The sequence below is a fragment of the Triturus cristatus genome, chromosome 2_1 (genome assembly GCF_964204655.1).
Source record: "Triturus cristatus chromosome 2_1, aTriCri1.1, whole genome shotgun sequence".
Taxonomy (NCBI): domain Eukaryota; kingdom Metazoa; phylum Chordata; class Amphibia; order Caudata; family Salamandridae; genus Triturus; species Triturus cristatus.
The window spans coordinates 363,267,707-363,284,340 of record NC_140581.1 but is presented as its reverse complement, the minus strand read 5'-3'; the positions used below and the strand labels follow the sequence as shown (position 1 = coordinate 363,284,340).

Genomic DNA, 16,634 nt, shown 5'->3' with positions numbered 1-16,634 from the left:
ACCGGCATCCCCATGCAGTGTAGCACTGTAAACATATAGCTCCACTGTATAGATTCAAAAGCTTTCGCGTTGTCTAAAAGAACTGCTGCCGCTTTAAGTTTCGGGTCTAGTCGATGCAGAACAGCAAACAGTGTCCGCAGATTATGTGTTGTTAAACGGATGGGTACACAGCCCCACTGGTCAGTTAAGACTAGGTTGGGCATCAATGGCTGCAGGCGTGCAGCCAGTATTTTTCGCTAGTATTTTCGTATCCACATTTATGAGTGACAGTGGTCTATATGAATCGCATCTGTCCGGGCTTTGTCTGGCTTTAACATTGCTATTATCAGAACTTCCCGAAGCGTTGATGGCAGAGTTTGCTTACCATGCGCTTCGTCATACATAGCTTTCAGGTGCGGTATCAAGATGTTAGCATATGCTTTATAGAATTCGCTGGGGAGGCCGTCCCCGCCTGATTCCTTCCTGTTTGGTAAGGTGCGTATAGCATCAGCCACTTCATCTGTTGTGATTGGCCGTGCCAGAAACTCTCTCTGCCCCAGTGAGAGCCATGCTAGTGCCACCTCTTCCAGATACTCTGTTGTGTCCTCCTCTCCTGCTGCTTTTTGTGGGCCATACACCTGGCCGTAAAATGCCACAAATTGTGATAGGAAGCGTTGGGTGTCATAGCATCTAGCTCCGTCTGCAGTCTCTATTTCTCTGACATGTGTTTGCTTTCTGGGTTTAGCTAGCTTTGAGACTAGTGAGCGCCCCGGCCTCCCGTCCTCCCCATACGATCTTGCTTTCCATCTTCAAGACATATGCAGCACCTCCTGCTCAGCTGTGTTGGTGTATTCTGTGTGGCATTCTTTCATTTCCACCAGAAGCTTGTGGTCTGGGCTCTGGGCATACTGTTGCTCTAGTGTTGTCAGTCTATTCTCTGTTTTCCAGCCGCGTGCACAGCGATTTCAGGACCCTTGCCTGCGCGCCTATGTATTCACCCCTTATAGTAGCTTTGAAAGCCCCCCCCAATGTCCCTGCCTCTGTCACGGATCTCTCTTTTTTTGGAAGTAGCATACAATCACCTAGCTACTGGCATCACATTTGCATCCTATTTAATGGCTGGTTGTTCATTGGCAAATAGAAATACAATTGGATTTTACCACTGATTAAATCATACCTAAAAGGTGAGCATGCAAGCCAAGATTTTAGGAATTTCTTTAAAAAAATCACCACCTGTTCTGAGAGGAGTAGGAAATATTTTCCATGCCAAGATGTCTACGCTTGAAAAGGCACTCTTGGAGGTTTTGACTCTATAGAACCCTAAGGTCTCGACCTCTAATTTCTCTGTACTCTTAAGTTTCTAGGCCTGCCCAGTATGGATGACGTTAAACCATGCAGTATGACAAGTAATGGACAAATTGTAGGCACCTTACTAGTGAACACTAAAATCAGTTCTTGCAAATACAGGCTAATGTGGTCAGAACATTGTGACCCAGCGAGCACTCCAGCAGCTGCAGGAAATACTGAATTCTTGAAAGCAGTTTGATTTGATTTGTTTTTGTGTTTTTAGGGAGCGGAGGTCAGAGAGAGGAATTCAGTTTCTCTCTCAGAAACAATGTAATGATGGTAAAAGTTATCAGACATGGCCTATTTTAGAAGGTGTGGTTGAATGAGGAGGAGAATAACCTGGAAGTGGGGGTTTTGCTACAGGGGTGGGTGGGTTCAGGAAAAAGATGAGGAGAAGGACCATGAGCAGGAAGAGAAGAATGGTTAGGAAGAAGAGAAGGAGAAAGACTAAGTGGAAAAGAATTCCAATTTGATTGTAGACCACATTCTCTTAGCTACAGAGACACTTATTTTACAAATGATTCTTACTTTTAAAACTTTGTGAACTTTACACTTACGAATCAGTAGTAAAGTGCCTGATCTCAATATTTTAACATGGTTTGACTGGCATACTCCAAATTCCCTATAAATCCTTAGTATAGAGTGTAGGAAAGTAGGAGCTGCACTTATGTTGCCCCCACTTTTTTCTGATATATACACTGGTTTCTGGCTATAGTCTGGCTGGGTCCCTGCTAATTAGGGCCCCAGTCTCTCTGTTATCTCTAAACGATTTGGTGTGCATATTAGATGCACTAGTGATTGGATACTGTGGTACCTTATGAGCCCCTAATATATGGTACCTTAGGTATCTAGGGCATAGGCACTTCACAGGCCTACCAGGGGCTGAAGCATGCATTATGCCGCCCCTGGGAAGCAGACTCAATCTGACACCACTGGCCTGCTCCTGCAGCCTGGGTGAGGTAGTGTTTGCACTCCTCAAAGAGTTATAGGTTCCTATATCTCACCATACACACACATATAAACCTATCAGCCACCCCTATGACAGGCCCCATCAATTCTGAGGGCAGGGTTCTTGGTTTACAATGTGAGGGGGTGCCTCTGCATGAGCAGGACCCCTATGCAGCTGGCAAGGTCTATTCCCTGTGGCTGTTTGTGGATGCGGTTAAACCATATACTCTTAAGTGCATTATAACCTACCGGTAAATGCTAACCTTGGAATGACTGCATCAAAACATGTCGTGTTTGATGTCAAACAACTTGGAATCATACCCCCACACCAGTAACTGGTGTGGGAGTATGATCCCACCCTTCTAGAGGGGACGACATGTATCTACTGTGGTAACACGGTAGAAATCTGAAAGAGCCCTGGCATCACAAAATGGATGCCACCAGCACAGACACTGGGCTGCCCTCCTGCTGCTGACTGAAACTCGCAGTGGAGGAGGCCCAACAATAGGCATCCTGTCACAGGGAGGTGGCACCACCTTCCAGACAGGATTTAGTGAATTGGGGCTGGGTGGGTGCACTTCTAGAGTGCTTTGAAGTCCTGCACTGGGGGAGCAGTAGGCTCCTCTGTGCATATGCCAGCTCAAACCGGTTCAGGGGCTACCTGTCCCTGCTCTGGCGCAAAACTGGACAAAGGGAAGTGGGTGTAACAACCCCCTACCCTGACCCTCCCACAGGAGTGGTCCTAGAGCTAGTCCCTCCCCTATTTTCAGTATAAGATAGGAAACCTCGCCATTGCAAAGTAGATAACCCTGGACAATGCTCTACAAAGAAGAATTCTGGCCCTTCGACGTTCCACTACCTTTGGAAGACAGAAGAATCTCCCTTGGAGTCTAGGAGTGACTCCCCTGCTTGACAGGCACCAAAAACTCTAATCAACGGTTGCAAACTTTCCCGCTCCCGCCGGAGTCCGAAGTCCCTGCAGCCCCGGAAGTGGATTTCCTGACTTCTCGACGGCCATTGTGAGTCCCCAGCAGAGCTGAGGCGAGTGGACCCCAGGAGTGACGAGGAACAGCAATACCCGGGTGCCGTGCACTATTGGCGAGTGCAACCCCTTCACGACGTTCTACGAACTTGTGCATTGGACCATTTGTGGCCCACGCCTCCAGCAGGTTTTGCAGCAAAAATCAGAGGCCTACCCCGTCCCGAGTGACCGTGGGCTCCTGTGAAGCATTTCCTTAAGAGGCGTCTTCGCGATCCCTTGCCCGTTGGCTGGTGGGTCCCCCGAAGACTTACTTATCGACTCAAAGGGCTCCCCTGGTTGCTCCAGGCCTGCCCTCGCTCACCCTCGCTGGGTGAGTCCCTCAGACCTTGCTGGTCTGCACCACTGACTAAATTCACTTTCCACGAGTCTTGCTGTTGCCAAGGCTTCTTGGCTCCAATCCGGTTGCCGACACCGCAGTCAGCTGCAGACGTCGTGGGACACTCCGAATCCAGCTGCTGGTCATCGTCGATCTCTCCTGGACCACGTGAGCGAAGAGTCAAAACACCCTTGATCACCTGAAATCACCCGACTTCCGTGGGCATCCATCTTCCTGGCCCCGGGTCACTGGCAAGTGACTGTGAACACTGTCCCTTCAATTTTCAGGTCATCTGCATCTTGAATCCAGCCTTGGATTCCACCGGACACTTCTTCAGTCTTCGCAAGCAGCAAATCTTCTTTGGTCTCCATAGAAAACAGCGACGCGACCCGACACCATAAGACACCTATGCACCCGGCTTCCCTGGGTGAGGTAACTCCTGCACTCCGGTGCCCTAGTGTGTGTTGGCCCTCGAATTACTTACCTTGTAAGTGGCTTGCTTGTAGACTTCCTCGTACCCTAAAACTTTAAAAATCAATCCGCGACTTGCTCCATTGTAATCAATAGGAAACCCGCTGCTGTGTTCTCACACAGCATGCGTCTCTCGTGGGTCTGTTACTTACCTGCTTCTACTGCATTAATGAAGCCCCAGCGATTCAACAGGCCCTAGGCCGTGTCATTCTGCAAGTCGACTTTCCTAAACCTCTTTTTAGGTCTCGCTCTCGAGACCTATTGTCGCCGAGATGCCTCTCCAGGGAGACAGACCGGGGCACGCGCAGCGATTGGGGTCGGGGTCTGTGGACGCGCTTGCGCAGACGCACATGCACGCACACACACAGACACACGCGCGCGCACACACCCCGCCGCTGCCGACCCCCCTTTTCCGAAAATACTGAGAGGTGTTAACACTACCAGCGCGACGTCCGTATAATAATGTAGAAGTGATAAAGAGTTGAAAAACAAAATTACTTTTCCGCTGCAAGCATTGGCTACGCAAAACATTATTTTAACTTTTCAGTTTCACTTTCATTTTACTGTAAAAAGGCCTCGCGGAGAATTCGCTACAATATTAGGAATTTGCGCCTCCGCCCCGCTCCCCCAAATAAGTACATCAGGAACAAACTAAAACCAATATCTATAGATTTAAACTTGGCTCTCTCCCCGAAACCTCAGGACTCCTCTATACAAAAAAAAAACGAAGGAAGGCCGTGTTATTAAATGCGCTGGCGTTGCAGCGCGCGCCCCGCATGCATGCTCCCCCCCTCCCAGCGCTGCAGGGCCATGGCGCACGGGCGGGCACTCACCTGTTCTGAGACGGCCCGGAAGAGGCACCAGGCATCCTTGGCGGTCAGCTTGCGGTACAGCCCCAGAGAGCCGAGGAAGTCGTCCATGGTCACGTCGTTGAGGGACTTCTGCCCGAAGTACTTCTTCATTCCCCGCTGCATGGTGGCGGTTGGATACTGCGGGCTGGGTCTGTGCTCTGTGGCCGCCCCCTCTCACGGCCCTTAATTAGGGCTCAGGGGCTGCACATTTGGGCAGGAACCTCGCACCTGCGCACACGACGCGCCGCGGCCTCTGCGCCCACAGGCCTGCCCGGTGAGCGTCCGACCTCCCGGGCAGCAAGCATGTCGTCTGTTTTGCAGCCAGCCCCCTCCCCCCAAACGTGCACCGCCCCACCTTTTTACAAAGTTGCAAACCTCGGATGTTTTTGTGCTCCAAAGAAGGCACGTCAAGACGTTTGTTTATCAAGCACTCATTTAAATGTCTTTGAAACGAGGACTGCAAGGCATTAGTCTTTAAACTGTGACGTATGCTAGTTAACAGTCTATATGGACCGATTTTTGTCACACCTGCTCATTCACCCCCATCATACCTGTGTGTGGCCGCTTCGCCGTTCCAACAGGCCCAGTACCTATGGTGGTATAATTTAGCGTTCACCAGCCGGAACTTTACCATACTCGAAATATAGTTACATTCCATTGCCTTCTATTAAATACCCCCCCAGCAAATTCACAACGTCCCCTTAGTTTGCCCTGTTGCCCTGCTTTAACTTAAGTGGAACAAGTCTCACCATAGCCCCCCCTCCCCGCTCAGCAAACCTTATTGGACGCTTGACATGAGCACCAGTTTCATTACACAGGGACACATTCTTTATATGGTGTAGATTGACTGTGCAGCTTTCACACAATTATGTAGCCATCACTGGAGAGGGGCTATGTCTCCGTCCACACATTGGAAGCCAGGAGTACATGTTTTGATAGGGCACAAGTTTTCTGTTTCCGCAAAAAAAAATACTTACTTCCGCAAAAAGAAATACTTACCCTCCATACAGCTGGAATTATATTGTTTATTTATCCTGCTGCCTCATCTTGAACTTTGATGGACATACACATGACATTGGAATGCTATTAAAGTGTCTTAGACAAATGGAAAATTAATTTTGTTTTTCTTTGGCAGCAGCAGAGATGGCAGGAGGACTGTCATTATCCTACATGGAGTTTAGGTGTGACTTGGCAGTACCAATGTCACCTGTCATTCTTACCTACACCAATATTACCTAAGCCAGTAGGTAGTTAGAATTAGGATGTAGTTTCTATAGGAAGAGCGTTTTTTTCATTTGCCAATAACTTTGGCATCGTTTGATTAATTTTCCCGAAATTTTTAAAGCTAGTTTGACACTCACTTCAGCTGCTGTCTTGAAAGTTTTGTGGTGCTCCTTCAAGCGGGAGGCTGAGAAAAGGGAGGAGAGCCCCCAAAATGCATTTTCCCTGTATTACTTTCCATATTATTGATACACGGCTACAGACCAAACGGCTGAACAGAATGACACCAAATTTGGCGGAAAGGTAGATGTCGGATCAGGGAAGTGCCTGTTTGTGATATTGTCAGAGGCAGATCCTCCGCTAAGGCGGAGGAGCATCACCCACTGCTTTTAAGCAGTGTAAATAAAGGAAACATAAAATGATAATAACACAGTTTCTGTGCTGCTTTGCGTGGATGGCTGATCTGTTCTCAGAGCAGGGTAAGGAAGGAGTGGTTTACCCGCTCCTAGTGTGCAATGACTGTTTGGCTGGCCCTATGGGGCGGCCCAAACAGTCATGCGCACTATGAATGTTCTCCATACAGGCTGCATTACAGCCTGCATGGAGAAAATGCCCAGGCCCACAGTCTCCATCTGAGTGCCGAACCACGGCACTCAGACCAATCACAACGCTGCATTGCAGCGGTGCGGTTCGTCAGGGGAGCCTATGTGCTTACCAATCACAACGCTGCAAGTTGTGATTAGTCAGGGGAGCCTGGGTGCTTCCTGTTCGGTGGAGTCCAGACATGGAAGAGAGACATGGCGGCGATTAGGTAAGTTATTTTTATTTTTTATACCTCACACCTGCCCCGCCACCCCCGAACGGTGCCGTCCGCCACTGAATTTGGTGTAAATCCGTTCAGTAGTTGTGGCGTTATTTAAAAAAATTCCAATTGTATATATAGGGACGCAGGGTATATGCGATACCGCCCGATCTTGTGCTGAGATCTAATTGGCTGCCAACAATTCAAACCAGGAGGTGTTGGAAGCCATCTTGTGGCTCAGCTTGAATCGAGTCACAGAAAAGTTTTTGCAAAAAAAGAAAAGGGGGCAGGGTAGAAACACCCTGATCCCCTAGGCCTCCTGGGGGTGTGGGGGTCCCACAGGAACCCGCAGGGCCCCCAAAAAAAATTCAGCTGAAGTGCTGCTGGATCCACGGTTCGCGCTGAAAATTTTAAAAAGAAAGGAGGGGGATTGCACAGCCTCCCCCTCTTCCTGGGGCTCGTTGTGAGGCAGCTGACAGAGTATAGAAAGTATAACTAGACCAGCCAAGTCGCCCCTACAGTTTCTCCTATAAATCAAAGTTCCCTCTCCTTTTCAGCAGGATCCATGCTTGATTCATCTACAGGAATCACAGAGGTCCTACCCTAGTTAGTGCATGTTTCCTTTACGCACCCTGGGCCCTAGCTGTGGGTCGCATTAGGCCTGTCTGTCACCTGTAATCTTTTGCAGCTGTCGTTTGCTGCCCCGAATTGTCTGCTCCACTTCAACTTTAAAAATGAGTCACACATGCGCATGTTTGATTCGGTTGAAATTATTATTATTTTTTTTTGTTGCAGATTTATATAGCGTGAACTCGGCCTGAAGGTATTGGGGCACTTTATAGGAGCACCAGTTATTGTTACACAAGGACACATTCATTATTTAGTGGGCATGGGAGATTAAGTGATTTGCCCAGAATCACCGGATGTGGAGTCAATCCCAGTCTTGAACCTTGGTTTCCCAGCTCCAAAGTCGGCAGTCTAGCCGGTGAGACCACATCCTCTCCCGTTTTCTCCATTTGGTTGAAAACACGCACTAATTATTATACTGCGTCTTACCTGCCTGGATCGATGAATGAAATCAGGCATCCCGTAATGGAAAGCAGCCTTGCTATTAACAGGCCTGTTGATTCCTGTCCATTAACACTTTTTTTTAAACTTTCTTTTTCATACCAGGCCCTTCTGAAATAAATCACAGGCTGCCAGCGTGAGGCCCTTGTTTACCTTTCTTTCATCGCAGATGGCAAGCTGCGCTTCCCTAGCTAGCTAAGCTTTCTAAGGGCTGCCTCTTACATCAACAAGCATTTGCAATGCAATAGGTCTCGCAGTTACACGAGTTAAAGCTATTGGCATTGTAAATGACAATGCCAATAGGCATTGTTATTTGCAATGTCAATAGCTCAAACTCGCGTAAATGCGAGACCTAATGCATTGCAAATGCTTGTTTAGTATATGGTCTGGTACGCCCATAGGGCCCCAGCCATATTTGTGCTTAACTTATTGTGAAACGTTGATATTTGAATGTGTTCCTGGCTTCTAATCTCATAAAGAAATTAGTAGAGTGTGTCTAGAAATAAATACATATATATTTGATATATATACCTGTGTGGTGTCCTTTCATTTGGTAATCCAAGAGATTATAAGGTAAAACAAGCTGCTTTACATTCCTCAGAGACTTAGCCTGAAGGCTGCTCTCCACACCTACCACTAGGATAGCTTTCTTTAAAAGGTTGTCTTAAACCTATCTACCATAAGAGTCGATTTGGACTGGTGCAAGGTGGCCAGTATAACTAGTGACCAGCATATGCCAGGCCAACTTCTCACATAGAGCACAAAATGTACCCAGGGCCTAGAAGATAACTGCCACTAGTGGACTTCAGCACCTGTTGTGCCATCTACTATAGTGGCAGTGAAATCATGGCTTCAGGCCCACTATTGTTGCCTGACTTTAACAGTGAAAAACATGCACTGCAACCTGTAAAGTAAACTCCTTTTGACAGGTAAAAACCAAACCTTCCTTTTAAATATTGAGTCACTCCGTATAGGCCTTGACAAGGCAGGGTGCATGGTATTCACAAGTAGGGCTTGTAGAAATGTCTAGTTAGCATGTCCTTACAGTGACTAGCCCCCAAAAGCTATATTCAGTGTAGGAAAGCTGACTGGCCCATATAGTAATACTGTGAAGCAATATTAAATACCAATACTGTATCTCTGGAAAGGGACCCGCTATAAAAAATAATAAAACCACTATTTTTAATCATTATTAAAATCCAATTCAATGGTAAAGACTGATTTAAAAAAAATGAATATTAAGGAAAAGTAACTTTTAGAAAGTTACCCGTTCATGCCAGAACTGTCGGAACACTAATTAGCATAATCTGCCAGCTCTCAGCCTTGAATAGGTGTGAAAAGGGTGGTGGTTAGAGGAACATCCTGTCTCTCTAAGTGATATGTTTATTTTATTATGATGTTAATGTGCTCAGGGTCCATCCATAAGTTCACTTTATTTCCACGTTAAACCACACATCTTTTTGAATCTCTGTGTAACGATCATTCTGATTGCATAGATTTCAATCATCTTCATTAAAATGTTTTTCCTATCTATTAATGAGATTGTGTGTGTGTTTGTTTTTAGGCATGGGCATGAATGACTCTGTGAAAAGAATCTGGTATTGTTTAGGTAGCTGGGAAATGGGCCATGCAAGATAAATAAAGAAGGAAATCTGTTAACTTGTTATTTTGGCCAGGTTGTTATATATATTGCCATTAATACACTCTTGCATACATCATATTGCTACTTGCTTTACAAAACAGCTTGAAAACAACTTTCTTCTTAAAGGGCTTTTTTGGCACATCCTGTACAACTCTGCCTGGATAATACACTGGCATATCCTCCATTGAAGGTTTTTTCTTTGAGATGTGCCTGTCCCAGCTAATCTCAACATGAGTTTTATTCCATCCACCCATTTAACAGTAACAACCCAGGGAGAAAATCTTCAAGCTTTAAGGTGTAGGTTTTGCCTTTGCAAAATACCTAAATAAATACAAGCACATTTAACCCCCTAGTATCGATGCATACATGTATGCTAAAAATGTTATTTTTTGCCTTTGAAACAGTTCTCAAATGCTATTTTCAAGGTTTCTCCCATTTCCCATCCCAATTTGAAGACCACTTCCTATTAGGGATTTATATCACTTGTTTTATTTCTGGATTGGTTTTAAAATTCTTTGGATCCTTGGGTTCAAATGATGTAAAACGGAACAAAAGTGTTTTTGTTTTTTTAAATCATTCCATCAAATCCGAAAAACTCAGTAATTATCTATGGTGGAAGCTTAAGCAGTTTTCCAGAAGACAATGTGACCCTCCTTTCATACGGATCCTTCCTTGAATTGATGGAATTTCCTTCCAGCTTTAACAGCTGCCTCTTTTTCCTTAAAAGTCATAGCAAACGCCCCACAATCTTGATGCAGAGAGCTCATTGTTTGCTGTACTTGGCACATACTAACAATGTGGTTTCTTCCAGTAGATGTTTTGTTAATTATGGCAGCTGTAACTCGACAAGTGAAGTTTCCGTGGCTCTACCTCTTATTGATTGTTGTCTTACATGCTTGAGTACTTGTCTTAGATGGGTATGTAGGTGTCATGCGTGTAGAACATGTACAGCATCAGCTTCTGATTGCAGTAAACTGCAAGACTTTCAATTGCGATTCATCACAAGCCTTCTGTGAGTATTTTGTGTTGTGTGCCCACGGTAATGTTTTCCTATCCATTGTGAAGAATATTTTTGTCAAATGTCTTCCGTTTGTGGTAGATGCTTACCCCACATTAATGTATCAACGTATTCTTAGTCCATCAGTCATCCTTTGAAGGGCTAGCGCTCATTTGGTTTGTGGACACACTAGCACTCTGCTTTTGTTAGCAGCTACGATGGATGTTCAGTTCTGTTCTTATCCTTTGATGAATGTCCTCACATGTGAAGCACAGTGTAGAGTAGTTCCTATTTTCCTAATAGGCTGTGCGCATTGGAATAATATACCCTATAGATTTGGCATAGGACTGAGGTCAGTATGCCCCTATCGAGTATATTAAATTTAATGAATTTGTACCAGCTAACTCAGAGGCCACTAGAAACTCCTTGTAAACAAGAAGGAAGTCGTTTCTGGCAACCGCATAAACATGAAAACTTTGTTTTCCTTTAGAATCGGAACACTCTCAGAATCATGGAAACAATAGATAAGTTTCACTCAGCTAATCGTGCATGCTTAGTTTCTTCAGAGTTTACACAGAAAGAATAGACGGGCATTTCAATAAAAGGATTTATTGAACTGTCTTGTTTCTCGTGTAAGAGATATGACCTGTTATAATCACAAGACAGTATACGAGATATATTATGTACAGCGTAAGCAGTAGAAAGAAATAATACTGCGCTAGCATTATCTTTTAGGTATGACACATATATTCATGTACATAAATAACATAGGCTAAAAATGCGAGTACTCATGAGATGCGTCTCCAATCAATCAATCAATCATAGGCATTTGTATAGCGCACTGCTCACCCGGAGGGTCTCAAGGCGCTGGGGGGTGGGGGGAATGCTACTGCTCGAACAGCCAGGTCTTGAGTTGCTTCCTGAAGGCGAGATGGTCTTGCGTTGTCCGGAGGTGGATGGGGAGGGAGTTCCATGTCTTGGCTGCCAGGTAGGAGAAGGATCTTCCTCCGGCGGTGGCTCTGCGGATGCGGGGGACGGTGGCGAGAGCGAGGCTGGCGGAGCTGGCGGGTGGGCTTGTGGAAGGTCAGGCGGCTGTTGAGGAACTTGGGGCCCAGGTCGTGGAGGGCCTTGTGTGCGTGGGTGAGGAGTCGGAACGTGATTCTTTTGTTGACGGGGAGCCAGTGCAGGTCTCTCAGGTGTCCGGAGATGTGGCTGTGTCGGGGGATGTCCAGGATGAGTCGTGCTGAGGCGTTCTGGATCCGTTGGAGTTTCTTCTGGAGTTTGGCGGCGGTGCCGGCGTAGAGGGCGTTCCCGTAGTCCAGCCGACTGGTGACGAGGGCCTGGGTGACCGTCTTCCTGGTCTTGGTGGGGATCCACCGGAAGATCTTTCGAAGCATGCGCAGGGTGTTGAAGCATGAAGACGAGACTGCGTTGACTTGTCTGGTCATCGAGAGGGAGGAGTCCAGGATGAAGCCTAGGTTGCGTGCGTGGTCCGTTGGCTTGGGGGTGGCTCCCAGGGCGGGGGGCCACCAGGAGTCGTCCCAGGCGGAGGGTGATGATCCCAGGATGAGGACCTCCGTCTTGTCTGAGTTCAGTTTCAGGCGGCTGTTCTTCATCCATTCGGCGATGTCTTTCATCCCTTCGTGTAGGCTGGCTCTGGCGGCGTCCGGGTCGCTGGTGAGGGAGAGGATCAGCTGGGTGTCGTCGGCGTAGGTGATGATCTTAAGGTTGTGTTGACGTGCGATGGTTGCGAGGGGGCTCATGTAGACGTTGAAGAGGGTGGGGCTGAGCGATGACCCTTGTGGAACGCCGCAGATGACTTTGTTGGCCGCTGACCGGAACGGGGGGAGGCGGACTCTCTGGGTTCTTCCGGCGAGGAATGAGGTGATCCACTCCAGGGCCTTCTCCTGGATGCCGGTGTTGTTCAGGCGCTGTACCAGGGTGCGGTGGCAGACAGTGTCGAACGCTGCGGAGAGGTCCAGGAGGATGAGGGCCGCAGTTTCCCCGTTGTCCATTAGGGATCTGATGTCATCTGTGGCTGCGATGAGGGCGGTCTCCGTGCTGTGGTTGGCTTGGAAGCCGGATTGCGAGTGGTCGAGGGATCCGTTGGTCTCGAGGAAGGCGGCTAGCTGTCTGTTGACGGTCTTCTCGATGACTTTGGCAGGAAACGGGAGGAGCGAGATGGGGCGGTAGTTCTTGAGGTCTGTGGGGTCTGCAGTTGGTTTCTTCAGCAGGGCACTGATCTCAGCGTGTTTCCAGCACTCCGGGAAGGTGGCAGTGTTGAAGGAGGCATTGATGATGTCGCGGAGGTGGGGTGCGATGATGTGGTCGGCCGTGTTGAAGATGTGGTGTGGGCAGGGGTCCGTAGGGGATCCGGAGTGGATGGTGTTTGTACGTGTTGTGTCTTCGGTGCTGACTGGGGTCCAGGTGCGGAGGGTGGCAGTGGGGGGCATCGGTTCGGTGGTGGGGTTCGTGGTTGGTGGGCCGAAGCTGTTGTGAATGTTGGCGATCTTGTCGTGGAAGAAGGCTGCGAGGGAGTCGCAGAGGTCTTGCGAGGGAGTGATGTCATTGTTTCCGGCGTCGGGGTTGGAGAGCTCTTTGACGATGCTGAAGAGTTCCTTGCTGTTGTGAGTGTTGTTGTCCAGTCGTTCCTTGAAGGCTGTCTTCTTTGTGGCACGGATCAGTTGGTGGTGTTTGCGGGTGGCGTGTTTGAGGGCCGTCATGTTGTCTGTGGTCTGGTTGGTGCGCCAGGCGTTCTCCAGGGAGCGGCAATTCTTCTTGGAGGTGATGAGCTCGTCGGTGAACCAGGAGGCTTTCTTGCTGCCGCGTCTGCTGGGGGGGGGGGTTCTTCAGTGGTGCGAGGGCGTCTGCGCAGTTGGTGATCCACTGTGTGAGGTTCGTTGGGGTCCGTTGAGCTGGTGGGGGGGTTCTGGCTGAGGAAGGTGGTGAGCTGGTCGCCGGTGATCTTATTCCAGCTCCTGCGGGGGGCTTGTTGAGGGTGGTGGTGGGTCGTCGTTTTACTGAAGCTGAAGTGGACACAGCTGTGGTCAGTCCACTGGAGATTGGTGGAGTGGCTGAAGGTGACGTATTTGCTGGATGAGAAGACTGGGTCAAGCGTGTGGCCGGCGTAGTGGGTGGGGGTGGTTACCAGTTGCTTGAGTCCGAGGTTGGTCAGGTTGTCCAGCAGAGCAGTGGTGTTGCGGTCCTTGTTGTCCTCCAGGTGGAAGTTGAGGTCCCCCAGGAGGATGTAGTCGGTGGAATTGATGGCGTGCGGGCTGACGAAGTCTGTGATGTCTCCGCTGAACTGTGTGCGTGGTCCCGGTGGTCTGTAGACGAGGGTGTCTCTGAGCGTGGTCTTGGGGTCGGTGTGTATCTGGAAGTGGAGGTGTTCGGCGGAGGTGAAGGTGTCATCGGAGTTGGTCGTGATGCGGATGGTGTTCTTGTGGATGATGGCGATGCCTCCTCCTGTCTGGTTGACGCGGTCCTTCCTGGTGATTTTGTAGCCTTCCGGGACGGCGATAGCGACGTCGGGCGCTGAGGAGGCGTTCATCCAGGTTTCCGTCAGGAAGGCGATGTCTGGTGCTGTCGAGTCGAGGAGGTTCCAGAGTTCGACGGCATGCCTGTGAACGGAGCGGGTGTTGAGCAGGATGCACATCAGGTGTTTGTTGCTGGGGCTCGGTTTAGCAGGTGCGGTGTTGGGTCGGAGGCCGGTGAAGCGGCAGGTCAGGCAGGTGAAGGGTCCGTGGGTGCGTCTCGGGGTGGCTCGGTAGCAGGCGGTGTTTCGGCCGGCGTTGAGTGCGTGGAGGGTTTTGGCATCGTAGATGTGCAGGGTGTGCTGGCGAGGGCGAGGACCAGGGGGTCTGGCGCTGGGCGCGGACGGGCGCAGACGGGCTTACCTTTGGCGCACCTTCGGCGCTCAATCGGCGCTCCTGCTGCGCGCGTCCGCTGCGCGGTCGCTCTGGGGGCGTCATAAGTAAGGAGCTGGGAGGGAGGAGCAGCTGGGTGGCGGGAGCGGGCGGCGAATGGAATCACAGGGGGGCGGGGCCGCAGGGAGGCAGCAGCGGGAAATTCCAAGAAGCAGCGGGCAGCGGGAATTTCCCAGGAGCAGCGGGAAATTCCCAGGAGCAGCGGGCAGCGAGCGAAGGAATCTGCAGGCAGGAGGCAGCAAAGGCAGGCAGGAGCAGCAGCAGTGAGTGGGGCGACCAAGCCCTGTGGAGGGCTGAGCGGTCTCTAACTAGTTCTACCCCAGTGTACCTAACCTAAGTGTAGCACTATGTAAGAAGTAGGTGCTGTATTCTGTAGGATGTTTTTCTATAGTTTAGTATAGTATGCTAAGTCTGGTATGCCAATAGTCCCTCTAGGTTCTAGTCAGCTCCATACCTTGAGAATGAGAAAGGTGGGAATCTCTTTCCGGGTCTCGAACTCTAACACCCCGCAAAGGGAGTCAGAACACTGGAAGCTAGATTCTCTGCAAGCAGGGATGACAGTGTCTCTTGTCAGTGCGTCATGCCGGGACACAGGCTCCTCCAAAGTCGAGGTCTCCTCCCACTTGCTTGGGCAAGGGAAGGTATATTTATACCTGGAAGGTGCCTTGGAATGTTAGCATTGACGTAATGTCGGGCAGAGGAAGACCTCAGGAATGAACCCTTAAGGAATAGCGGTTCATGCATAATAATAAGTTCTTCGAGAAATCAATAATCCTGGGCTAGGGAAACTCCCAAGAGCTTAAGGGTCTGGTTTCTAAGAACTCGTTGTGACGTTGGGGTGGACGAATGTAGGTGACCATGCCTGTATTTGGATAGCATGGCTAATGCCTAAATAAGGACTGGGATCTTATGCCTATGCAATGCGAATTGTGCCTATATAAGGACATGTTTCATGAAAACCTATATACGGACACCAAAAGCGGAATACAACAACAGGGAGGTAATATTATAGGAGACCAGAAGTTACTATTATTATTAGCATGTTCCATGGTCAGCTTATGTAGAATTGATATTCCTGTCATCCTTCCTACTAATTTCAAATATTGTCTGCAATGAATTAATCTTTTAATATGTTTGTTGTTGGCATGATATTGGTATAATCACCACACTATCATTAAGAATTTATATTGACCCCCATGTTAACTTTTTTTTGTTTTCGGATCTATAGGTCAGAAAACCTACAGTTTTGCATCCCCGGCTGATTCAAAGTCTGCAGCAAACAGGGATAAATCCATCTTGAAGGTGACTTTTCTTTCTTATTTTCTTTCTGTGATCCAAAAGCACGAAATATTAATTAAATGACCCTGAATGCTTTGCATGGTATTCTGTCCATACATGTGAAAGTGGCATCGAAATACTCCAGTTAATTATAAACGTTTTAGAATATATTCTAACGATGTGCCATAACAATCACATAGTAATGTGTTTGATGTTCTTCCACAATTTTGTACTTACAGAAGTATGTCTTGAAGCATATTTTTTCCATTATTAATCTGCGTTGCTTATATTTGTCCGTTTTGTTTCTTATGAATTACCATTGTTTTACATTTGATGGCGAGTAAGCCTGCCAATTGTTGTTCAAGGTGCATTTGATACCGCTTTCCACATTAACCTGGTTTTGTTGGAGGGTGCTTTCAGGATAGCCTTCTGTCACAATATTTTCTCTTTCATTGAACAAGAGGGATGTTTTTGTTGATTTTGAATGTTCTATTTATAGCGGTGTCCCAATATCCCCAGTGAATCCCTTGTTTATCGTCCATCTCTTGATCCTGAATCACATTGCCTGGCAGGATGTGATGATTAGCACTGTCCTTTCTTTTCACCTACCATTATTCATTAGCTGTTATGCTGTCCCCTAGTGTACGCCTAACCTACACAAACAAAACTTTGCATGTTAAAAGTACCACATGAAGGTAGATAAAGCAAGCAGTCCACAATTAACACAGTGATTTGGTTAACCATCT

At 48.2% G+C, this 16,634-nt stretch overlaps 1 protein-coding gene across 1 annotated transcript in view; it reads left to right on the top strand.

Annotated features, from left to right (window-relative positions):
• DHX29 (DExH-box helicase 29) overlaps window positions 1–16,634 on the top strand; it is a 1,004,292-nt gene that overhangs the window by 49,870 nt on the left and 937,788 nt on the right. The window contains exon 2 of the mRNA XM_085631302.1: window positions 15,839–15,912. Within this exon, the coding sequence (XP_085487428.1) occupies window positions 15,839–15,912 (74 nt within the window). The remainder of the gene's footprint in view (window positions 1–15,838; window positions 15,913–16,634) is intronic.